This window comes from Danaus plexippus, assembly GCF_018135715.1.
Source record: "Danaus plexippus chromosome 22 unlocalized genomic scaffold, MEX_DaPlex mxdp_33, whole genome shotgun sequence".
NCBI lineage: Eukaryota > Metazoa > Arthropoda > Insecta > Lepidoptera > Nymphalidae > Danaus > Danaus plexippus.
In genome coordinates, this window is record NW_026869856.1 from 1,908,636 (window position 1) to 1,932,707 (window position 24,072).

The 24,072-nt window shown below is 28.2% G+C and overlaps 1 protein-coding gene, 2 non-coding genes and 1 pseudogene across 3 annotated transcripts; 2 read left to right on the forward strand and 2 right to left on the reverse strand.

The window, feature by feature from the left end:
- Positions 1 to 2,402: 2,402 nt before the first annotated feature.
- Positions 2,403 to 4,457, reverse strand: LOC116773402 (uncharacterized; annotated as a pseudogene).
- On the reverse strand, positions 4,380 to 4,463 carry Trnal-cag (transfer RNA leucine (anticodon CAG)). The gene has a single exon. It is a non-coding gene; the product is annotated as a tRNA-Leu (tRNA).
- A 1,960-nt stretch (positions 4,464 to 6,423) lies between these two features.
- Trnal-cag (transfer RNA leucine (anticodon CAG)) lies at positions 6,424 to 6,507 on the forward strand. The gene has a single exon. It is a non-coding gene; the product is annotated as a tRNA-Leu (tRNA).
- A 2,128-nt stretch (positions 6,508 to 8,635) lies between these two features.
- On the forward strand, positions 8,636 to 13,491 carry LOC133320415 (uncharacterized). The gene is made up of 2 exons (XM_061528795.1): positions 8,636 to 8,701; positions 13,135 to 13,491. Exons 1-2 carry the CDS (start codon positions 8,636 to 8,638, stop codon positions 13,489 to 13,491), a joined length of 423 nt encoding a protein of 140 aa, XP_061384779.1.
- Positions 13,492 to 24,072: the final 10,581 nt, after the last annotated feature.

The window sequence follows — 24,072 nt, forward strand, 5'->3', positions numbered from 1 at the left end:
TAAGACCAATTAAATATATAGGTAGGTTATTAAATGGAACGTATCTTAGTATATACATATAGTTTTAATTTAAATTACAATAGAAGTATTCACGCTTCACATTATTAAATTTTAGTGAGCTCTTTGTCTTGATAAGGTCACTTTGTATTCTGAGCTCGCTCTGTCCTTTTAGATCGATCTGGAAAAAAGACCTAACATCTTATCACTTATTCGTTTATTGGTTGGAAGCAATGCTTCGAAATCTCTGTTCTTATGTTTTAATATTTATTGGAAATCTTAATTTATTATATTACACGTATATGAAGGATTGTTATAATCATGTTGTAGTTTGTAAGCAAAAGTTATAGCGGTTTAAACTTGGGTTTTAATTGTTCTATTAAACTTAGCAATTTCTTTTAAAAGGTAATTTTAAATTTAAAGCCCTTGTACGATCGGATGTATGAAAATGACAGATAGATACTGTTTTATAAATGTAACAGCATTTGTCCGTGAGTTACAAAAAAATTCAATAAATTTTTACATTTGTCACTGAGCGCGATCCTCGCTTATAAGTGAGATTTGTTTTTATAATTAGTTAAACAATTAATCTTTAGGTTACAATATCACTGTTAGACATATAATCACATTTTTTATAATAATATACATGCATATATACATTTTAATTTTTTGTCACGATTAAAACGTAAGGTAGGCCTGGACTTAAAAGAATAAAACTGGAAGGAATTTCGCCGAGGCAGCCCTTTGAGTGTATAAAATATCCCATAGCGTGAGACGTTACTGGCTCCGCGCTACCATCTCTTGCCCTGGGAAATGAAGGAAGATGTGACATTAGAAATATTGTGTCATTATCCAAATATCTGAATAATTACCTATTTTTAGATATAGATAAGTTTTAGGAATGTCTTTTTTTGTATAAGCGTTTAAATACCTCTTTTTATAGGAGCTGTGGCCGGTTGTAACCAGTTCTCACATAACTCACTATAGATAGAATTATTTTAATAACTACTAGTGAATTATAAATAATAAATAAAACTAAGTTTTATCTCTTATGTATCATTAACTCAGATATATCTTAATATACTTTGTTGGGTATATTTTAATGTTATCGGAAAATATATACAGCGCATGAAATGAATTACAAATTGTTATGTAATAACTTTAAAATAAACGTAATACTGGCTAACTTAATATTTTTATTCGTGGTTTCACTGAAAGTAATTTCTATGAAGTTAATTTTTTTATGTTACATAAGAAGAAAGTTTATAAATGGTAAGAATATTAAAGTTTACTTTAAAAAAGAAAATGAACAAGAGAGTTATAACCGTATTAATTTTCTTTTAATGAAGTTGTAGCGGCGAGTGAAAAATTTAAATCTTGGTAAGCCCATGAGTATCCTATTTTATTTATAGCAGTATTGAGTATGCTTTGTTCTACGTAATAACATATTTATTTTTGATGTATAATAATTTTCAAAAAATATTTCTCGGGATCATTTTTTCTATAAATACTTATATAACTTTTTCATTATCAAGCAAGGGACAATTTTTTTTTACCATCTAAGAAATTTGAATGTATTATTTTTCCAATACATTGAAATTCTTTATATATATTCTATAAAATTCTGAAACTATCAAGGGTGAGAGCGGATATACGATGTTTATACAACTACAATTGTATGTGAGTTTGTTACTTTAACAGAAAAAAATATAATCATAAAATATTTTATTAAATATAATATCACTTTTTATTGTTACTTTTTTTTTAAATAAAATATGTATTATTTTTCCTGAATATATATAATGATATTTGTATTCAGTGCAGATTTCTTTTTAATTTTAAATACTGTCGTAATACATATCACAAACTATTAATATAATTATATTATATAATTTTAATTCAGGTTCATATAAGAGATATTTATATAAGTGCAACCGTTTGTTAATCTCTTTGGTCAGGTCCATCAAGAGCAATAGAAATGACTTCGAATACTGAGTGACGTAACTGGGCTTTAGTGATTTCGATGCAGTCATATAAATGGCAGAATGTTCATACTACATTAAACTAAATTAAAAATGAAACTAAATTAAACAGTAAATAAAATAATAATAATAAATAAAATTAGGCTTTATTGCTGTTTTAACTTTAAACACTGTTTGTACTAACTACATTATATATATTATTTTATATTTTTTTAATCTAATCTTATATTACTTTTAATTAAATGCGTTAATTGGCGTTCTGCTCAAAAACAGCTTGTCTTTCGACTAAAGATTTCTCTTTCTCTTTGTCCTTTGCTACTCGGATCCATTCTGCACCACCCACTTTTTCAATGCTATTCTCCCATGTTTTAGTATATCTTCCTCTGTTTATTTTACCATTTCTTGGATACCACTCTGTTACAATTATCGTCTATTTATCTCGTTTTCTCTTAACTGTGTCCTGTCCATCGCCTTTTCTATGTTTCTAAGCGATATTTCCTTTATTTCGCTCTTCATTTTGTTTTGGTAGCAGTGCCTTCCTTTTTCCAGAGTTTGTTTGGAGTAGTCTTCTGTGATATATAACACCTTCGATTTTTTCCTGTTCTTCAATACTTCACGTTTTTTCCAGCCATTAATGAAGGACAAGAAAGTAGGCCTCGGCTTTTCTTGGTTTATTGTTTTTCTAAAATGTATATTTTGTTGATGTCATAATCTTCTAAGGTAATGTCAAATTCTTTTTGGAATTTTTGTTTCGTATAATTAATCAGTTCTGTTGTTGATTTTTCCCCCTCATTCAATCCATATATTTTTATGTTGTTGCTTTTCTTATCCCTTTCTAAAAACTCTATTTTACTTTCCAGTTTTTCTATCCGTACTTTTAAATTTCTATTTCCTTCTAGTATTGGCTTTAATTTTTCATCCATTCTTTCCATTATAGTGTTGGTAATAGACTCTGTTTGATTTTGCATTTTTATTTTCATTTTGTTGAAGAGAAGTTTAAATTGATCTTCAATGTTTTGCGTGTAATGAAACGTAATAGTAGAACTTTAAATTATTTGTTAGCAACCTTGGTGACCGCGACGTTCTTCTGTGTTGACGGTATCAGTAAATAATATTTATAGTTCAGTAAATATGTATGTGCTGATGTGTCGAGTAACCTCCAAATTCTGTTGTATTTTCTATCTTTGCATTTTTGTAACTGATAGTTATTACACAATGGCGAATACTTCGATCACTTGTGTCACCAAGTTTATCACTTAAACAGGTTTTGTTTGTTGAAACTTCGGTTATAAGTATTTAATTTATTGTTTCGGAGCAACACTGTAAGGATGTTTATATCACGACTACCGGAAACGGAAACCAAAATGAAAACATTTGAAACAGTACTGTTCCTTAAATATAATTGTTCTTGTCGGAAACAAATATTTCGCTAAGAAAAAGAGAGTGAGCAGCAAGGGTCCTCAATCTAATTATATGTATGTATTACTGTTTCTTATAAAATGAATAAAAAACAAGTAAATAAATGATACTTCTTCTCGTTGTCAGTATTTTTGAATACTTCATCAACTTATAAGATCAGAATAAATCTTATATAATCAAAATTTTAATCAAACATTTTCATAGAATATTGCAAGTAGCAATTTTAAAAGATGCTACAATTTTAAAAATACTTACCTATTCATAAAGGAATAAGCAATTAGATTAGTGCTTAAAGTTTTCTAAAGGTCATTTATTAAATTAATTTAATAATCCCGCAGTAGTATATTACGAAGTGAAAAATTTTCTTTATTTATAATCAAAGGTAATATTTACGGCAAAGGCAAACTTTAAGGCAAACTCGGATCCATCTACACTTACAATTAAAATAATAATTTAATTTATGTGACACTCACCCAAATATTGTATGTAGATTAATGGACATTCCAAATTTAATTGAGAATAATTTAAACAACAGGTATAAATTTTATATTGCGAAAAAGAATTAAGATTTCATTTAATTTTGCGATCTAAATAAGAAGCACACATGAAAAAGTTTAATCTTATGTGTATATTAGCTATAACATCCTTCAAACATTATACTTAAATGTCAAGAACATGTTAACTTCACACTAGAAGTAAAATACATATAGGTACGTTGTTTCTGAATATGTATGAGTGTTATAACAAAGCAGTTTATATAGGAGGTAAACCTTTAAACGTTCCACTACAAACTTTACATATGATATATTTAGAGTTTATTACTTTTAAAATTATGTGACCTGAAGTGATATTATTTTTACTCCTTGATTTTTTATTTTTGTAGTGTTCTTGGAAATAGCATTTTTACAAAATATACAAAACAAATCAAAGTATTTTCCAAAAAACCGAACTTAACCTTAAAAGTATAAGTTTTAAAAGGTATGTCAGAAGTGGGATTCGAACCCACGCCCACAGAAGTGGACTGCGACCTGAACGCAGCGCCTTAGACCGCTCGGCCATCCTGACTTGTTACTTTATATGGCTAAATATAATGTAAGTTTATGTTTCTATTAATTTATTTACTTACTGACTCTGTTCGCAACTTAGTTATATAGAGTGCGCTGTACTACCAGCCAGTGGTTCCAGGAAAAGTAAAATGAAACTAATATGAATATTATAATAATAATTACATAATTAAAACTTATAACTACTACCTAAAACTACATGATTACACCAATGTTAGGATAGCTATGCGACTTCACAGGAGTTTTTTGATTTACACGGCCAGGTCTTCGTTTTACAGAGTCAGCAACGTCACTCTTCGTGGGTGATACGTGGGCAACACTGCAAGTTTTTAGAAAGGGCCAGTTAGAATCATTGCCAATGAAAACTTTTTTTTAAATTTCAAATTTAGAACTCTTATCTAACCAATGTAGTATATTGCATACATTTGTCATTTGTTTTTGTGAATTGACTGCAAATCTTAAACTCTTGTTGCACGTGAAAATGAACCTATCCAATCCTATCAAACCTACCAAAACGGACTTTTGAATATTTGCCTATGGTAGGTGTCGAAATAATGAGTTATCCACCATACAATGTCCTGGCGACCAGTGGCTTTTATTTACTCCCAAGAACTAAGCAGCAAAGGAAAATTGTACATAAGGGCACTTGTATATAAGGGAAATGGTATATAAGGAAAATGGTATATAAGGGCACTTGTATATAAGGGAAATGGTATATAAGGAAAATGGTATATAAGGAAAATTGTATATAAGGGAAATGGTATATAAGGAAAATTGTACATAAGGGCACTTGTATATAAGGGAAATTGTATATAAGGGCACTAGTATATAAGGAAACTTGTACATAAGGGAAATTGTATATAAGGGAAATTGTATATAAGGGAAATGGTATATAAGGAAAATGATATATAAGGAAAATTGTATATAAGGAAAATGGTATATAAGGAAAATTGTATATAAGGGAAATGGTATATAAGGAAAATTGTACATAAGGGAAATTGTATATAAGGGAAATGGTATATAAGGAAAATGGTATATAAGGAAAAATGTACATAAGGGCACTTGTATATAAGGGAAATTGTATATAAGGAAAATGGTATATAAGGAAAATTGTACATAAGGGAAATTGTATATAAGGGAAATTGTATATAAGGAAAATTGTATATAAGGGAAATGGTATATAAGGAAAATTGTACATAAGGGCACTTGTATATAAGGGAAATTGTATATAAGGAAAATGGTATATAAAGAAAATTGTATATAATGAAAATGGTATATAAGGAAAATTGTATATAAGGAAAATGGTATATAAGGGAAATTGTATATAAGGCAAATATATGAGAGAAAATATTGTTTTCGAAAATGACTAGAAAATGGCTAGTCGTGGTAGCCTAGCGGTTAAAAGGCCCGCCTCCCATACGGAATACGGATACTTCCAGAACTGCTTGTCTCAGTGGTTCCATAAAATGCGACGATGTGTAGAGAGGAATGAAGATTACTTCGAAAAACAATTATAGTATTGACAACTTTCTACATTAAGCCGTTTTTAATTTTCTAAACATTTTCAGTGCTACCTCGGTATTTTATCTATACGACGGTGTTGCCCCGCAGATGTTCGTAAACTTTTTCATATGTTTTCCTAAATAGAGCCTATTTTCAACCTGCATTTAATTCTTTGCTTTAATGTTAAAACATTTAGTCAAAGTTGTTTTGAGTTTCATTACTGTAATAAAGATTATAATAGTTTGTTCAATATTTGATATGTTTAGACAGCAGTTTGTTATCATAGTGATACCAAGACAAATAGAATTAATATTAATACTAAACTCTTTCTAAGCTTTAGTTCTTGGTTTGAAAACGGGTTCTCCTTAGGAAAATTTCTTTGACGCGAACAGAGTTAGTAAATAAATAAATTAATAGAAACAGAAACTTACATTACATTTAGCCATATAAAGTAACAAGTCAGGATGGCCGAGCGGTCTAAGGCGCTGCGTTCAGGTCGCAGTCCACTTCTGTGGGCGTGGGTTCGAATCCCACTTCTGACATACCTTTTAAAACTTAAACTTTTAAGGTTAAGTTAGGTTTTTTGGAAAATACTTTGTTTTGTATATTTTCTAAAAAATACTACTTCCCAGAACCCTACGATTATAAAAAGATCAAGCAGTAAAGTAACATCACTTCAGGTCACATAATTTTAAAATTAATAAATTCTATAAATATCATATGTAAAGTTTGTAGTGGAACGTTTAAAGGTTTACCTCCTGTATAAACTGCTTTGTTATAACACTCATACATATTCAGAAACAACGTACTTATATGTATTTTATTTCCATTTCTTAAGTTAGCATGTTTCTAATATTTTATTGTAGTTTTTTAAGGATGTTGTAGCTAACATGCACATTTTTTTTGATATAATTAAAAATACGGTATCATAAAAATCAGTAAAATATGTTCCTTGAATTTTTAATGTAATAATTAAATAAAGATTCTTGGACTTATTAAAATTACTTGTAAAAAAAAAAATCCAAATTCAATAGTAAAATATGTATTCCACGTAATATTAAATTGGGTTGTTTTTGTTGCATGATAGGTAGACTTTTCCATGTGTGTTTTTTATTTAGATCGCAAAATTAAATGAAATCTTTATTGTTTTTAGCAATGTTAAATTTATATCTGTTGTTTAAATTATTATCAAGTAAATTTGGAATGTCCATTAATCTACATACAATATTTGGGTGGGTGTCACATAAATTTAATTATTATTTTAATTGTAAGTGTAGATGGATCCGAGTTTGCTCGTTATGTTGGTAATTATTTATGTTGGCATCACTTGATTTATGAGAGCAAACAGATATTAAACATATTCCATCCTTATATGAGCATATAAAATCGGTAACGTAACTACAATAAGTTAAAAATAAATACTATCCCAACTTAACTTGTATGTTATATTTCCTTTTATGGTGTATAAATGTTAGCTTTAATTCTTCATAGACAAATTTTAAATATTATGTAATACTCGTATATATATATTAAGGTTTCGGAAATTCATATAATTTCTAATTTTTTTCAGAGTATTAGCATATAAGTATCTCTGAAATTGTAGCATTTAATAAAACAACCTTTCAATAAAATGTAAGAAATGAACTTGATGGCATTTTTCTTACGCAGATAGCTTACCGATGGAACCAGTGGCTTTTGAATTTGAAGCTAGGAACAAAAATGACATACAGACATACAGACATACAAACATTCACTACACCAAATAAAGAACTTCCTTCACTCACCTCTTTGAAAATTAAAGATTGATTAAAAATTTTATTTTAAACTCACAAAAAGTGGTTAGGAAACTTTCTTTGCCCTTTTTTTTTAAAGAATTTTAAGAACAAATTTCGTTAAAGCGTCCAAAGTTTTTAAAAACGCTAACTAGATTCATGAAAATATTTACTAGCTTTAAACCGTATTTGAGTGGAAATTTAATTTTATAATTATATTTTATATTTTTGGAACCTTTTAGATATGAAGCATATGAAGTTCTCTTAAATTTTAATTAAGTTTTGCTTTTAATTTAGTATGACACAGAAGTCCTTATTTTAACTTAAAGATTAAATAGTTTTATTTTTTAGCTCATTATTAATTGGAAATAAATTCCCAAACAGAAAGCTTTACTTTTGAATGAGACGATGACATTTTATTAAAATATCCACCAGATGTTGATATATAAAAATCAGAAAACAATTATATTATTCTTTATTGTTCTAAGTCTGATATACTTGGGCCTGGAAAGTTACTTACGCCACTTCAATAATAATATTTTTACATATTCATTATATTACATTTTAGAGCGTTCAAGTAAGAAATCTTTAAATTAAAACATTAAAAAGTGACAGTTATTAATATAAATATATTTATTTGAATCCATCCAAAAAACTATGAGTATCTTAAAGAAGACAAATATATGATAATGTTTATTGTAATCTAAATATATTACTTGTTTATTGTAATGTTTATTGTAATCCAAATATATTACTAAATATATTACATTTAAATAATTTTGTATTTTTAATTGAAATATGTACATATATCCAAAAAGTGTAGAAGATTGCTTCATATATGAAGATTGTTCTAAAATATAAATTTTTTGCCATTACCTTTGTAGTATATTGTGTAGAAATGAGCATCTACATCATACCAGTGACAGTGCAGGCACAAGAAAATTTCTTCGGTCTCTTGGAGTTGGTGAGTGTCACACTTGTCGTCAGAAGTGATTGATAGTGTCGATAAAGAGCGTACGCTACATATTCCTTTCTCTCAGTCAACTCCACAATTCAGGCCATATACTTTTAATTTTTTTACTGTACGTGATCAAGAGAATATCATTTCGATTTTTTCTTATAAATTTGATAATTCTTATCCTTATTCCGTGAACCCTTAATTACACCCTTTACGTGAGTTTTTTGAAACACGAAACGTTTTCATATTCTTTCTTTATCTAAAAAGAAATCCTTGTAAATGTCGGAGTTTTTCGTCTTATTTGTATGGTACCTGGTTTTTCAACTGTTAAAAAATTTTACATATAAATAGTCGAACATTATAATTTCCTATTAAGTTGGTCAGGTCATACAATGACTATAGCGCGTAACTTTTTTTTTTACATATATCTATTAGTGACATTTTGGTTTGTAGTTATTTAGTTTATTTTCAGTAGTTCATTCGAAAGACAAATCTTTTTGTCCCCTTATGAAGTCACGACATGGGTATCCCAATGTGGAGTGCTACTACAGTTAGCTAATTTTATTACAATGATTTATCTATAATTTTATGTGTGTTATATTATTTTATATCTAAAAGTACAAGATTATCGAAAATTTAACATAAATACAGAGCTTTGATGAATAATGACGAGCGTAACAGCCCTCAATAATGACTTAACCTTCATAAGAAAAGGAGTAGTCGATTTGGTCTCAATATCAACCCGTCTTAAACTTCAGGCAGTTATCATTGACATAGATGCATGATAGCAAAAATTAATTGGCAAAATTTTTCCTACATTTTTTATAATGGATTAAACTTTCAAGTTTGTTATTCGAGTAAAAACTTAGAGGTACTTAGAGGTACATTGTTTATATTGACCACATCTATGATGTTTATTTAATCTCAAAGACATAAGCTGAAGATCTTTGATGTGGTTGTTAAGATGGCTGAAATATCTTCGGGAAAGACCTATTAAAACTATGGTCTCGTCTGTACAAGCTGGAGAATTGTAACATTACCTTTGAAATTCATCATAACCCTTTGATATTTAGGTCTCTGAAGAGGATTCCACAGGCTTTGTCTTTTGTATAATTTTTAGATTTTGTTAAGGCGCTATGATTTTCTTTGGTTTTCAAGGTGGCTCAAGATTAATACAATATATATTTTTTAAATCAACTTTTAAAGGTATTCACTAATTATTCACACACTAAAATTGTGAACTGTCCAAAACTGTTACATGAATATATTTGAGTGAAAGCCAAATAGATATTTAGGTTTATTGTAAGTACATATGAGTTATGTAATGTGAATAAGACTATTATTAGTAATGTAATGGAACTGATTTATTCGTATGAAATAGTAAGTTTTGCTTCTTAGTATTGTAGTCTGCTTAGATTTTGCAATTATTAATATTCATTGATTAAAAATGTACTTAAAAGAAATTAAATTTGTAAAACGGTATTCAAACTTAACAAAGTTTTGCCAAAAATATATATTACTAAGTTATTGCTCCTACAGAAATGCACAAACTATTTTCTTTTACTTAGTCACTTTGAGTTTCATTTTATGGTTTTCACGTTTTGAAATTGAATCAATAATTGTTATATTTTGCAAAATATATTGATATCACTTGATTGATGAAAAAAATAAATCAGAACATAAATTTATAACAAAATAAATGTAGGAAAAGAAGGAATTTTGCAGTTGATAGGTCGCTTTGATTCTGTTGTTGATCGAATTTTTAACGATGCTGTCAACTTTTTTACCTGCTCTATATTCGATATTTTTATTTTCTTTAATTAATGTATATATATGTAACAAAAGTAATGTATATAGTTATATAAATAACAAACGGAATTCCATTCCATTCTATATATATATATATATATATATATATGAAATGGAATTGCTGTTCGTTAAGCACTTATCCACTAACTATTTATAAGAAAATAAGATAAAAATATTATAATTTTTTTAAATATTTAATATTAGAATTGCGACTTAAAATATTTTGTTTCATTCTTGCTTATTAGTAATTAAATTGCAGTAAATTTGATAATACCTTAATACCTTTCAATATACCGAATTTTTATCTTGTTGTTTGTTATTGTTGTAAGTATGTTTTAAAATTAAAACTCTCAGTGGAATATATTTTGAACTTCCGTCTATAACAAGCGCTTTTCACTTTTAATTTAACTTATTTAGAAGGAAAATATTACTGTGACGAAACAATACATTGATGTGTATTAGAGTAAAATTTGCGGTAAAACTTGAATTTGGTTGAACAGGAATGTCACCATTATTATCGAATTATTATTAGTACATTTCCTTAATATTATTATAATAAATTCAAATAAAAAAATGAATAATACTGATTACAATATTGGGAACGTTTCAAATATTTCACATTACAAATTTCTACCACAAATTTCAAAGTAGCAGTGCTGACAGGTGACGATGAAGAGAACGTGTCTCTCTGGCCACTATAAGGATAAACTTAATTTATTAAGTTATTTGTTTATTGTTATGATTAATTTGTATTTTCGAAAGCATTTACCTCTGATAGCTCAATACAATTATGTTATATATTCAAATATTAACAACCGATTTAATAGTATGACTAAGTCATACAAAGTAAGAAAATTAATAAAACGATAAAGGTAAAGATAAATAGATAAATAAGATAAATTATTATAAAAATTTTCCTCCATCTAATTGTTTTTTTACTCGTTTAATTCAAATTGAGTTTTATCTTACATATATAAGTTGAGGTTATAAATTGTATTTCTTATGTATATTTTTAATATACAATAAAATATCTCGAAGCAAATACGCTGGATTTATGGGAAAAAGACTCTTTACTAACTTGTCATATAGCCTTTAACCTTTTCTGTTCCAAACATGTAAAATTTGTTCCTGTTTGGAATTCGCAATATGTTTATATTGAATCTACACTTTAGTTATACAATTGCTTGCTAAAATATTACAAAAGTTAAAACCAGATTGTTTCACTTAGTGCAGTGGATTTAAATAATATTCTAAATACTAGTTGAGTTGAGAAAGTCTCGTATATTTTTATATTTAATTAGAGAAAAAATATATTTTTTAAATTTGCGCATACAGCTATAAAAAAAATTGTAATGATTGATGCAAAAACTTTCTAACAAATAAATTTCAGTATGCAATTCTTATAAATTCCTTTAAAGACGAATTCATCTAAAATGTGTATAGCTTACATTGGATTAGATGGGACATTAGCAACATTTACGACATGTCTTAAATTTTCTTTCATTTTTCAAATGGAAACTATGATGACTACAAAACTTACGATGAAAAAAAGTAATAACAATAAGTATGCAGCAAAGAAGAAGTTGTTGAAAGAGCTATATTTCTTATTTTACATGTATATTTACGTGTGCAACAAAAGAGAAGTGGTTTAAACAGTAATATTTCGTATTTTACTTTTATTCAAAAAACGTATGATTTAATTTAATAAAAAATGTAACTTTAAAGAAGGTGCACCTTTTTCTTATTATTTTTGAAGTAATATTTATTTTTTTTATATTTAATATCGTTTAAACAAAATAATTTTTGATTTAAAAAACAGCTTCTGATACGACAGGATAATAAAATGAAGTTAGTGAAACAAAATCTCGGAATTTACTGGTTTGTGGAACAAATATCAAGGTGGAAGTGCTGACACGAGCCAACAAAGTAAACGTGACTCGCTAGCTCTGGGACGGATAAACTGTTAACAATTGAGTTTATGTGATTTAAATTATGATGTATGGTGGTTTAGGGCAAAACAAATTATTTAAATGTGCAAGTTTAGGTATACTGAACCTAAAAATATATAACAAAAATATAAATTTCTCAATGGATCGGTTTTGTAACTTTTTCAAGTACAAATTAAAAAAAAATCTGAGAAGCTCTTAATTTTTGAATAATGGACTATTAATGATATATTTTAAAATCAAAAAACATATTTATTTGTGTTTTACTACAAAATTTTGAACTATTGATCCATTACATTGATATGTAAGTAAGCACTGCTTACCGGTAAGCAGTGCTTTTGCATCTATGGTGTGCATCTCACTGGTTACCGGATACCAGAAAATTTTAAAAGATATTCTCTGTGCGTTATATTCTCTATGGATTATAGAGCTCCTTGAGGAATATATAATAATTTTTTACGAGATCAAAAAACTCTTGATAAGTTTTTTTACTCTTTAAATATTATATATATATATATATATATATATATATGTTTATTACTAACTTTCAGTTTTGTTGCATATAAGTATTCTGACGTTTGTAATAATATAATCGTTAATAAGTAGGAGGTTTTTAAAGATTTAATAAAATTATAAGTTTAAAAAAATTAAAAATGTATAAAACTGACTCTTTATAAGGCGCAGGTAAGACATCACATGGAGTACTGCTCTCACCTCTGGGCTGGAGCACCCCAGTGCCAACTTCTTCCTTTTGACCGAATTCAACATCGTGCAACTCGAATGGTTGACGATACCGATCTTACCTATAGGCTTGATACTCTAGTCCTTCGGAGAGACGTTGCTTATCTTAGCGTCTTTTATCGCATTTACTATGGGGAATGCTCTGAGCAGCTCATCGGGCTACTACCTGCAGCTCAATTCCACCATCGCACTGCACGTCACGGGTTGCAATACCATCCGCACCACGTTGACAGCTGGAAGTCAACCACAGTGTACTTTAAAAGGAACTTTCTGCCACGCACCACCACCCTGTTGAATTAGTTGCCTCACGACGTATTTCCTATTCAGTATGACATAGGATGCTTCAAGCAGAGAGCGTACCTTTTTCTGAAACGTTGGAAACTCACTCTGGAGCCTTCAGGCTCCATGAGTGTTAATGGGCGGCGATGACCACTTACCATCAGGTGGATCGCCTGCTCGTTTGTCCACTATCATTAAAAAAAAAACTTGTACTGGTGTTAGTGGTAAGCAAGTGTTTTCATATTTCAGTGCATGTGAAATATATCAAATCTACACTCATATTTATTATAAGTTATAACTAACACATCAATAGTAACAGCGTATCATTTCGAGCGCTCTTTTTTCTGATTTAACCGTTTGGATCATTATTTACAAATGTGGTCAATATATTTTTTGCTAAATATTTGTTCTAAACTCATCTTCTGATTTTATGGATCATGTTTAAACGCCAGATTTGTATACGTAAAAGTATCTGAGTTGCCATATCATAATATTATGATTCATAATTTCATTTCAAACAAACTTTAATCCGCTTTGGATTTTAACTTCAACGCAAACAGTTTTATAACTTTTCTTACATTCTCGTACTGTAGAATTATACCTCAAACTCTTTCCATTTCAAACTTTATTGTTTGACTTTGCTCTAATTTTATTTTGAAATTAAAACTAAGCACAATACTCATTTCATAGCAGTTCATTTAATTTCTATTTTTATAACAAAATAGTTTTAACAGAACTTACAAGTACTACTATTCATATTAATTGATTCTTTTAATGTTATCTCACTTTCTTGAACGTAACGTCTACATACAAACTTGAAATAGGTATTAATTAAATTTAATAATGTATTTAATAATTCCTTAACAATGTTCTTATTTACAAAGTGGAAGTTAAAATGAAATGATGAAAGAGTTACAAATAAATCTGTGTTATTACATATATTTTTGCCTTTCAAATATATATTTAATATTTACTTGTTGTTAATTTATTGTATAGACGGAATCAATGGCCGGAGAAATAATTTGAACAGCACCCTCATCACAGGTTTTCGTACTTAAACTATTTGAGGAGTTATTAAAGTTTGTTAAACATTTACCTACTTTGTACTGTCTTATGAAAACATTTATCGTTAAAATACAGGAAAGACTCTAAATGTAGCGAGTTTCAAACTTGTGGTAAGGGAATATATATTTGCTTAAAGTTTTGTTTTATCTTTTTTAGCAGAAAGATCAAATTAAAGCGACACTTTTTTCACAAACCGAACATGTGTGAAGGAAATGAGAATTAAAAGTTTTAAAAGTTTAATACCCATGAAAATTTAAATAGTCATTAAAGTATATGTAGGTATAAATCGGATTAAACATTATATAGAATTAATTGAATCAAAATGACGATTTAAATCAAGTGAATGTCTTAAAAGTATGTTGTATTTTGAATAAAAAAAACTACTAATCCTATAAAAAAGAATATGTGTAATATACCATTAATATACCAAAAAAATAAGTAATATACCATTCAAGCATGTTGCTCTTGTCAGGCGTCTTTCAATTTACCCCCTCTTCGTGACTAACTGTAATGAGACATGGGATAGATGAACAAAGAACATTGAGACACTATAAACAATACTTCATATTCAAGTTTCTATACGTACTATAATAAAATCCGCGTAGTAAATCCGAATAATACTAGTTTCATTTAAATGAATACTCGCGAAAATCTTAGATCTCATTAAGTTTCTATACGCTTGCTAGTCAGTCAACAACATGCATTTTGTTGTTGCAATGCATACAACCTAATTTTATCTAAAGGTAATTTTTCGTGGCTTCTAGAGCAAATTGCTTTAGTATACCCATGTGCTTAAATTAGTTTAGGTACTACTACCTAGAATACAAGCACAGAGGATGTTAGACAGGGTAATATACAAAATATGTGGTTAAGGGCCACATTGTTATACCTTTATTTAGTTTTTAAATGTGTTATTCAATATTGTAAATTACTCCTCGTTTAAGAGTCTTTATGCAGGGGCATATTATGAAACGGAGGTTAAAGTCTGTTTAATTATATATATCGGCGCAAGCAGCTTCAATGACGGATGCAACATGAAAATAACTCAAGGCTGGCATCAATTATTATAACAACTTATTGGTCGTCGTTACTATTGTTAAAAGTAAAACGAAATCAAAGAGAATAGAACTATGTTTGAATTCTGGTATAAATATGACGTCTGGACCCACGACAGCGGACTGCAGAGTTCAGCGAGTGCGGATCATAAAGAATGTGATTATAAAGAACCTTCGAGAAATACAAGAACATTTAGAAGAATTGAAGTTTCATTTTAAAATATCTGGAACGTATTGAAACAAGTGACATTAGTGACGCCAGCGAGGCTGGCATCCTTTCTTTAAAACAATGAATTTGTAATAAATCCGATATATATATTGTCGGTTATAACATGTTAATAAGCTTTGTTTAAAATATTGACATCAATTAAGAGGTCAATGAAAACTTAGTTTTGGATAATATAGTCATTTTAATGTTTAATACCACACAGATATTAGCATAACTAAGTATTTCTCCCGCTTATAGTTGTTATAAGCGAAGAAACATCCGAGATACAAGCAGGTTATACAAAACTTATATGAAGAAAAAATCAATTACGTACATATTAATATGTAAATAGAACAAAAAATATTTTTTTTACTGAAAACAAACAAATTATATTATGAAGAACAAAGAAAAATGAAACAGCTGTTATTACGAAGAATCAAAATCCTTCTCCTAATAGTCTCCTCATTTCTTATCACAATAATTTCATTCAATATAATACAGTACAACAATACTCAGCACTTCAGAACTTCAATACTTCAGAACAACCAGTCTGATCAACTATTGAAGCTTAAGAAACTCCGACTGATCCTTAAGAGTTTAAAATACCCAGTTAACAACTAAACCGCTTGAGGGTAGGTTAAGTTATCAGGAGATATGTCGTAGTTAGAACCACATTGTATTTTTAAAAGAGTGACGAACGATCCCTGCAACGGCTCGAGCGAGACTCTCTGTAAACTGCACTCTCGCCTCTGTTTATACCAACCGACACTCATTGTTGCGACTACTCTTGCAGAGGTGGCGACGCAGGTGGTTATGTCGGTGACACTTGATAATTTCAACTACCCTCAATTATCGATTATTCAAATAATAGGAATTGCACCCATATATATATTAGAACTACTCATTATGGTTATTTTATTTATGTAACACACAAATAAATATTTTCGGTAAACAAACACACACACAAATAAATATTTTAAGTAAAATCACTTCACAGATTTAGTAGTTTTCCAACACATTTCATGGTTGTCTATCAAACCGAACTTTTGTTACTAGTTGTTTTTCTCCGAAACAGTATCTTCAAGATACAAATGTTGGGTTTATGCAAATTTCATGTTGTAGTTTATAACTTCAGAGTAAAAATCTTGAAAAAGTGGGGGTATATATACATATATATATATATAGATAACAGTAATACAACTTTGTACATGGGAGCCTAGTAGCGGTATAGATTTAGTATTTTGAAAGTAAACTTACTCTAGTTTAGTGTTAGCTAAGTTTTCATATTGTCTACAAACTGTTACCGAGCTCAATTAATATTGAATTTATGTATGTTAATTGTTTGCTCCCAAACTATGATAATCATCTCTGGGGTACCATTATGATTATTTTTGTGTATTTCCTATTCATGTTTTTTAGCATGTGTATGTCTTATACATTGCCATTATAATAATTGCATACTTTGCCTGCATCTTTTTTCTTTTGAAGAAGTTTTCAGTTGGTTTATAAATTAACTGAACCTAAAGAAATGAACAACTTATGAGTATGAAATCTTTAGACTTTATATAATGATTGATTTATTTATAATGCATCTTCATTGATATTAATGAAAATAAACTTATAAAAATAAAATGTAAAAATAATTCATTATATTTTAGATATTTAATATGTATTGGTGATAATATAATTAATGTAAATTATTTAAAAATAAATTTTCCTTTTGTAACTACCTCCATTTTCATTATAACGCATTTAGCAAAGCATATAATATATATAATGAGATCTAACACTTTCGCAAGTATTCATTGAACTAATATTTTAAGACCTTCTCTTAGACGTCTCCTCTGCCCGTGAACACGGATGCTGCAAAGTAACCGAAACGTCGGGTGTGTGTTGTTAAAAATAAATATGAACGTATAGTAAATCCGAAAATATTAGTTTTATTTCACAGCATACATAGACAAGCCATAGGCAAGCAGTACATTGTAAAGTTACCTTTAGGCTTGTCTTTCTAGAGGAGTCAATTTTATTTTGGGAATCTTTAACATTTTCATTTGCTTTTGCTTATAACTTCTTATTGTAAATATTAAGATTGAAAGCGATATAAACAAAGCTGTTCAATTTACTTGTTACAAATTATTAAAGTCTTGTATTTTGTTGCATATAGTTGCTATTTCATAATAGTGTGAAAACTCTTTGCACTCGTATTACAAGATAACAAGAGGTACAATGCTGACGACCCCAAAACTTGAACTTTACGCTAACCCTCCCTACATAAGGCATAAATTAAATTGACTTATATGAAATGTGCATGCTAATATCTTAAATTTTTTTAAATTATGATCTACTAAAGCCTAAAGCGAGGAAATGAGGAAGTATGATCACATGACATCTCTGTTTTTGTATGAAGATGGACTTAATTAATTCACGATATCTGTCACATTTTAGCGCTTCAAACGAAGTTTAAATCAGTTGTGAACTTAAGTTTCAATGCATTTCAAGAATTTTTTTATGTGTCATCTGTAAAAAATAAAGAAAACAATTTGATTGTTAATAAGACTTTAATATTAAAACTTCATGCAACTAATTAAAAGTAAATTTAGTTATTCAAACCACATATATCGTACAAAGTATTATTTTGCTTCATAAAGCTTCTTAATGAGAATTTAAGTTTATTAAGTTGTGTGTTTATTTCCTTCGTAGCTGGAAGTGCTTTTGTATATGACTGCGAATAAAGGAGTGAATTTCTTTTGTTAGAGAAAGAGGACCTCGGACGTATATTTTAATGCCTCTTGATGCAATATGATTTATTTCTATCCTTATTTTCTTCAGTTATAATTTTTATTCAAAAACAGGAATAATAAAAATTAAAACGAATTGTACTTATTTTTCCTGTTTTTGAGTTAGATATTATTGTATATAAGAAATCATATTAAAATAAAAAATGTGTAGATTTTACATATAAGTAAAATATATTATTCTAGTTGCTATAAATATAACATTATAATATATTCACAAGACATTTCCTGCATGTTTTCTTCACGTAATATTAAAAATTATGTTATAATTTGTTCAATAAATAAAAACAAAATATTCTACAATTCCTATGTGATGACGTCATAGCATGATTAAAAATTAAATAAAATTATTTTACAAGAAACGAGATCACGAAAAACTAGACGATTCAAAAATGTAACGATGATCACGGACGGATACATTTCGTTAGCACGTCATCATAGTTACTGCAGGTGGACTCACACTTAATGAATAGAATTGATATAACATTTTGTGCAAATTATGTTTCATTAATTTACAGTGAAAGTTTGTTCATATAAAAAGACTAAGTGTATACTTTGAATAAAGATAAAAAAGACATGTGTTATTCGTTGTTCAAATATTGACTTCGGCTTGACTGACCATACAAATATTGCTGATCCTTGAAAATGTAAATAATGCTGTAACATTTTATTTACATATTGACATCTATTTAGTAAATAAAATCATCTTAACTTACCTTTATTTATATTCCATATAAATTAATAAAATCCTATTGTCATTAATAATATTCTAATTTTCAATACCTTCATATTTTTTTCGCTGTCTCTTATTGCGTTAATACCTTTGAGTCTCAATATCAGCATTTCAGAAACATTCCGATCGTGAAGTCCTCGCATAAAGAGAAAAGATTATTCCAGTCCGATAAAAGGACCTATTAACACCCTTGGGTTGGCAAAAATATTGGGAATTTTTCTATTCATAGCATATTTTATTGGTGACGTTGGTTTTCTTTGTTCTGCATTTTTGTTTGAATAGATGAATGAATTTAATATATATTTTTTTATTTCGAACGTTTGTAATTAAATTCAAAGTGCTCGACGCAAATAAATATAGCATTTTTTTTTGGTTCACTTCACACAAAGTTTTTGATCGTTTTTTTCGGTCAAGGAACATCAACCACAATAAATACAAATCTTTATATTCAGATGTAAGAAGAAAAGGGGAATATTTTTTTATTAATATATTCCTCTGAAAAAAAAATTACCTTTGAATAGCAGAACTTAGATAAACTTAGAAACCTTTTCTAATATAAATAACAGAAAATTAACTAACTAATACTTTAAACTACCGGGTTTGGATTCTTTAGTTATAATTTTCGGGACTCGATGATTCAATGTGCATATGTTTTCGTATGGTAAATCTGTTTTTCATACTATAAGTTAGCTAAATAAAGACGTAAATACACGTGTATATAGATATATTTATATAGATACCTTAAAATATTTAAAAAAATATATATTCTTTTAACTTATTATATAACATTTCATTGAAACATACAATGTAATATTGTTTATTGAACTTAAAATCAAATCGTTATGAACTGTGTAAGTTGTCTATCATTTAGCTTGATACTAAATCTAGTGAAGTTGTTATTACTTCAGCATATTTTAGTTAATAACACATATTTGTGGCGCCTAAATTCTGGCAATGTTATACATTACGATAAAAACGACGTAGAATCCAGTTCAATAATTTTAAACAACCATATTAAAAGATTGAATTACAAATTATATATAAATATACATAATTAATAGCCATAATTTTTTAAAAAGTATATCTGTGACAATATTTTTCAGTCGTACATTAAATGCGTCTATTGGAAGCTTTTACATCATACAATTATCTGATGAAGAAAAAAATAACACGTAGAATTTTTGGATTAGAATAGAATGAAAAATTTATTCAAAACAAAAATAAACTAGCTGTTCATTGTTCACATATTTTAATAACATTTTTTAATAAATAGCATTGCCTGTAAATATTACATTAAACAGGTATGTAACACCGACACTATAAATACACTAGTAGATCATTTCCAATAACAGCACAGATAGATTATCAATATTCAATTATATTCGATTAGTGATAAAGCTAATTTGATTCCGAACTTAATTTGAATTTAATTTAAGTTTAGCTATTTACTTTGTATAACCGTACTGTTAATAATAATTATTTATAATATTTTAAATTATGCACTGTATGCACTTATCTGCTAAAGGAATAAGATTACTCTCAATTCATTATAAACCCAGTTCTGGATTTAAATAACTTGTTTGGATATAATGACTGGAGTTGGTGGAAGAATTTATTACAATATCCTACAAACTATGTTGTAATTCTAAGACTTTGCTAGAATATTGTTCGGTTATTGTGACGATTCATTAGCAATCGGTACCAATGTATTAGTACCAATTTTTTTTCCAATATACTCAGAAAGTTTTCTTTTTTTACTACACATATTATTAAGTTCTCCTATAATTTTGTAAATTTGTGGTTACTTTTACTTTATATATATATATCCTACATACATGTTATTAATGCATATTATAATTGTATTTTTAAAACTATTTAAATTACAATTAAACGATTTGAGGTATTTTCTTATATTAGCTTTTTACAATAAATTCTAAAGTACTTACAAAATAAAATAAGCACAAAACGACGGACGACACTATAGATAAAGAGTAAATTATTTAACATTGTATGACGGCTATTTTTTCGGTAGTCGACAGGCATTGCATACAACAAAATAAACTACATTTATATAGCTCTGAAACAAATATGCCGATAGAGCCTATTCAAAGGTAATATCACTTATTTTCCAATCAACAATATGTATTTATAAAGATGACTTTCATCGACCAAAGGTAACTTATGCTTATTCCTTTTATTCTTTGTTAATCTAAAAAAGTTTAACCTTAAAACTAATTGTAATATATAAATTAAAATTGTCATATTATTAAATTTAATAAATCAACCTCATTAATTTTGAACATATGTATTAAAAAAAATATTGGAAACTGTTCTCTTTGTGATGATTTCAATAAGATATATTACAAGGTTTGATTTTACGACCGCAGCTATAACAACAAAGCCACGACTGTTCTTGATATGTGAGGGTGGATCTGTTATCGATAGCTAATAACGGTCACCTCAGTGTTTAAATCCAATATAACTATCCGATTTATTGTATATAGTAATGTATGAATAAGAATGAAATTCAAACAAAGAGAGAGGTCGTTTCAAATTTAAAGATGTTTATTTCCTTTAAAGACACAAGCCAATTAAAATGAACAACAAACAAAGAAACACAAAATTCGAATTCAAGGTACTGTGATATAAAAATTGTTAACTCGTTGATAACGTATTTTATTTGAAATGGAAGTTTTTATATTATATTCTGATGATTTCTTTCTAAGTTTTATAGTTAAAATAAATTGATAAACGACCTCGATATTCATGAATACTCCATCGTTTATTACAGAATAAGGCATTTGATATATGTGAAATATATATCGAATTATGAAACATTGCTTTAACAATTAAAGAATAGGCTATAATATGTTAAGTTTCTGGTCGAAACGATCTAGAACGATATAACGTGCAACGAATACAAAGCGACCTTATCAAGAGAAGCAGCTCACTAAAATTTTATAGTGGAAGCCGTGAATTGGACGCTCGTGATTTCAATAGGTTTTGATACACTGGGGTATTTAACAAAATGTTATTTTAAGATTTTTTTTTTATTAAATTCTTTTTAGTACGTAAGAATATCTGATGACAAAAAGGAATATAGTTTTTGAACACTACAGTTAAATAAACGAGAAGTACATGATATTATCCTTAAAGTGTATATTTTTTGTATGATGAGTAAGAAACAAATACATGCATCTTCAACTGCCAAGTGACTTAAATAGACATACTATATTTACAATATTTTTTGCTTGTTAATAATAGCTTCAATAAGTTTAAGTAAAACTATGATTTTAAGAATTCCAAAAGTGTCGAAAAACTTTAACTTGTAATTTAAATTTCGAGATCCATGAACGGAAATACATGGAAAATTCAACGAGACCAATAAGAAACAATTGCCAAAGCTCATATTAATAACTAAGCGTTTATTGTCCCAGTGGACAGAGTACTGGAAATTTATCAAACTTTTATCGCTGGTTAAACTATGATAACTTTTTATTTATGAGCCGATTGACATGAAATATTCACTAAATGTAACGAGCAAGTTAAGACCATAATATGTTAGTGGAATATATGTACATTGTAATGAGCCGTCTCTGAGATAAACTGTCTAAAACGTACTGAAAAGTAGACAAAAAAATGTAATAATCATTGTTTTGGGTATTGTTTGCGTTAATAAAAGTTAAAATATTTTTTTTTCCATTTACATATAATACATAAATATATATGTTTGTAAATGTTTATACATATGTTTGATATAAAGCATGTTTTCTGCATTATTATTTTACAGGTTTCATCCACCTCTATTGATTAATCTTAACCTTGAACACAATTCAGTGACACTAACTGTTGACACGACCATAAAGCAAAACTTTTGTATGAACCAACCTTTTTTTTTTAGGTTGGAAAAAATGCATTGCTGCAAACTCCCCTCGGCCAGTCCTGATGACCGGTCTGGCTATGTGGGGCTCCTATAAGCATATTCAGCTTGGCTTGCCTGCCGATTTACACACTAAAAAAACCAACGGTTACCCCTCTCGCCATAGTGGCTCTTAAGCCATAAGTCTTAACTTATGAATGATGAAATGATGAAAAAAAACATTTCATCTCTTCTGCCCTTGATCCCGGTTGTTGCAAAGTAACCGAAATTTTCCAATTAGAAAAAGTAAAGACAAGTCACCCACTTTTATATAGAATTACAACTATAGAATTAAATTACTATAAAAGGAAATAAAAATTACCAAAGCATGTTATACAAAATACTACTTGAATATAAAATTATATTCAATCAAAAACTAAGCTTTTTTTTTAGGATTTATTTTAAGAACTACCAGAAAATTCATAAGGTTTTCCGATAAATTAACAATGCACAAATCGGTGATAAGAAGCAGATTGGAATAGTGTTGTGTTGCATGGAAACCAAACTAACAATTACGTGTACACAGAACTGCGAGAATACAAAAAAATATTATATGATTTAGCCCACAAAGACGAGATTTAAACAATTGATGAAACCCATTAAATGTATGTTTTCAAAATGGGATTGTAGACTGTGGTATAATATGTATGATAATGCCTATCTATTGAGCAAGATGGAATTATGAATACTGAAACCTTATTACAATAGAACATGAAAATTAACTAACTTCGAATTTTTAAACAAAAGATTGATGCGTATAGTAATAGTAATTGCAAATCAGCAGACTCCGATGTTTTATAATCTAGCTTGAGTATTTTGTATAC

What these genes read in the sequence shown, in the direction of transcription:
- LOC133320415 (XM_061528795.1), top strand. Translation starts at nt 8,636, where the DNA reads ATGAGCATCTACATCATACCAGTGACAGTGCAGGCACAAGAAAATTTC. An exon ending in TCTTCGGTCTCTTGGAGTTG is followed by an intron (nt 8,702 to 13,134) that starts GTGAGTGTCACA and finishes TATAAGGCGCAG; the next exon opens with GTAAGACATCACATGGAGTA.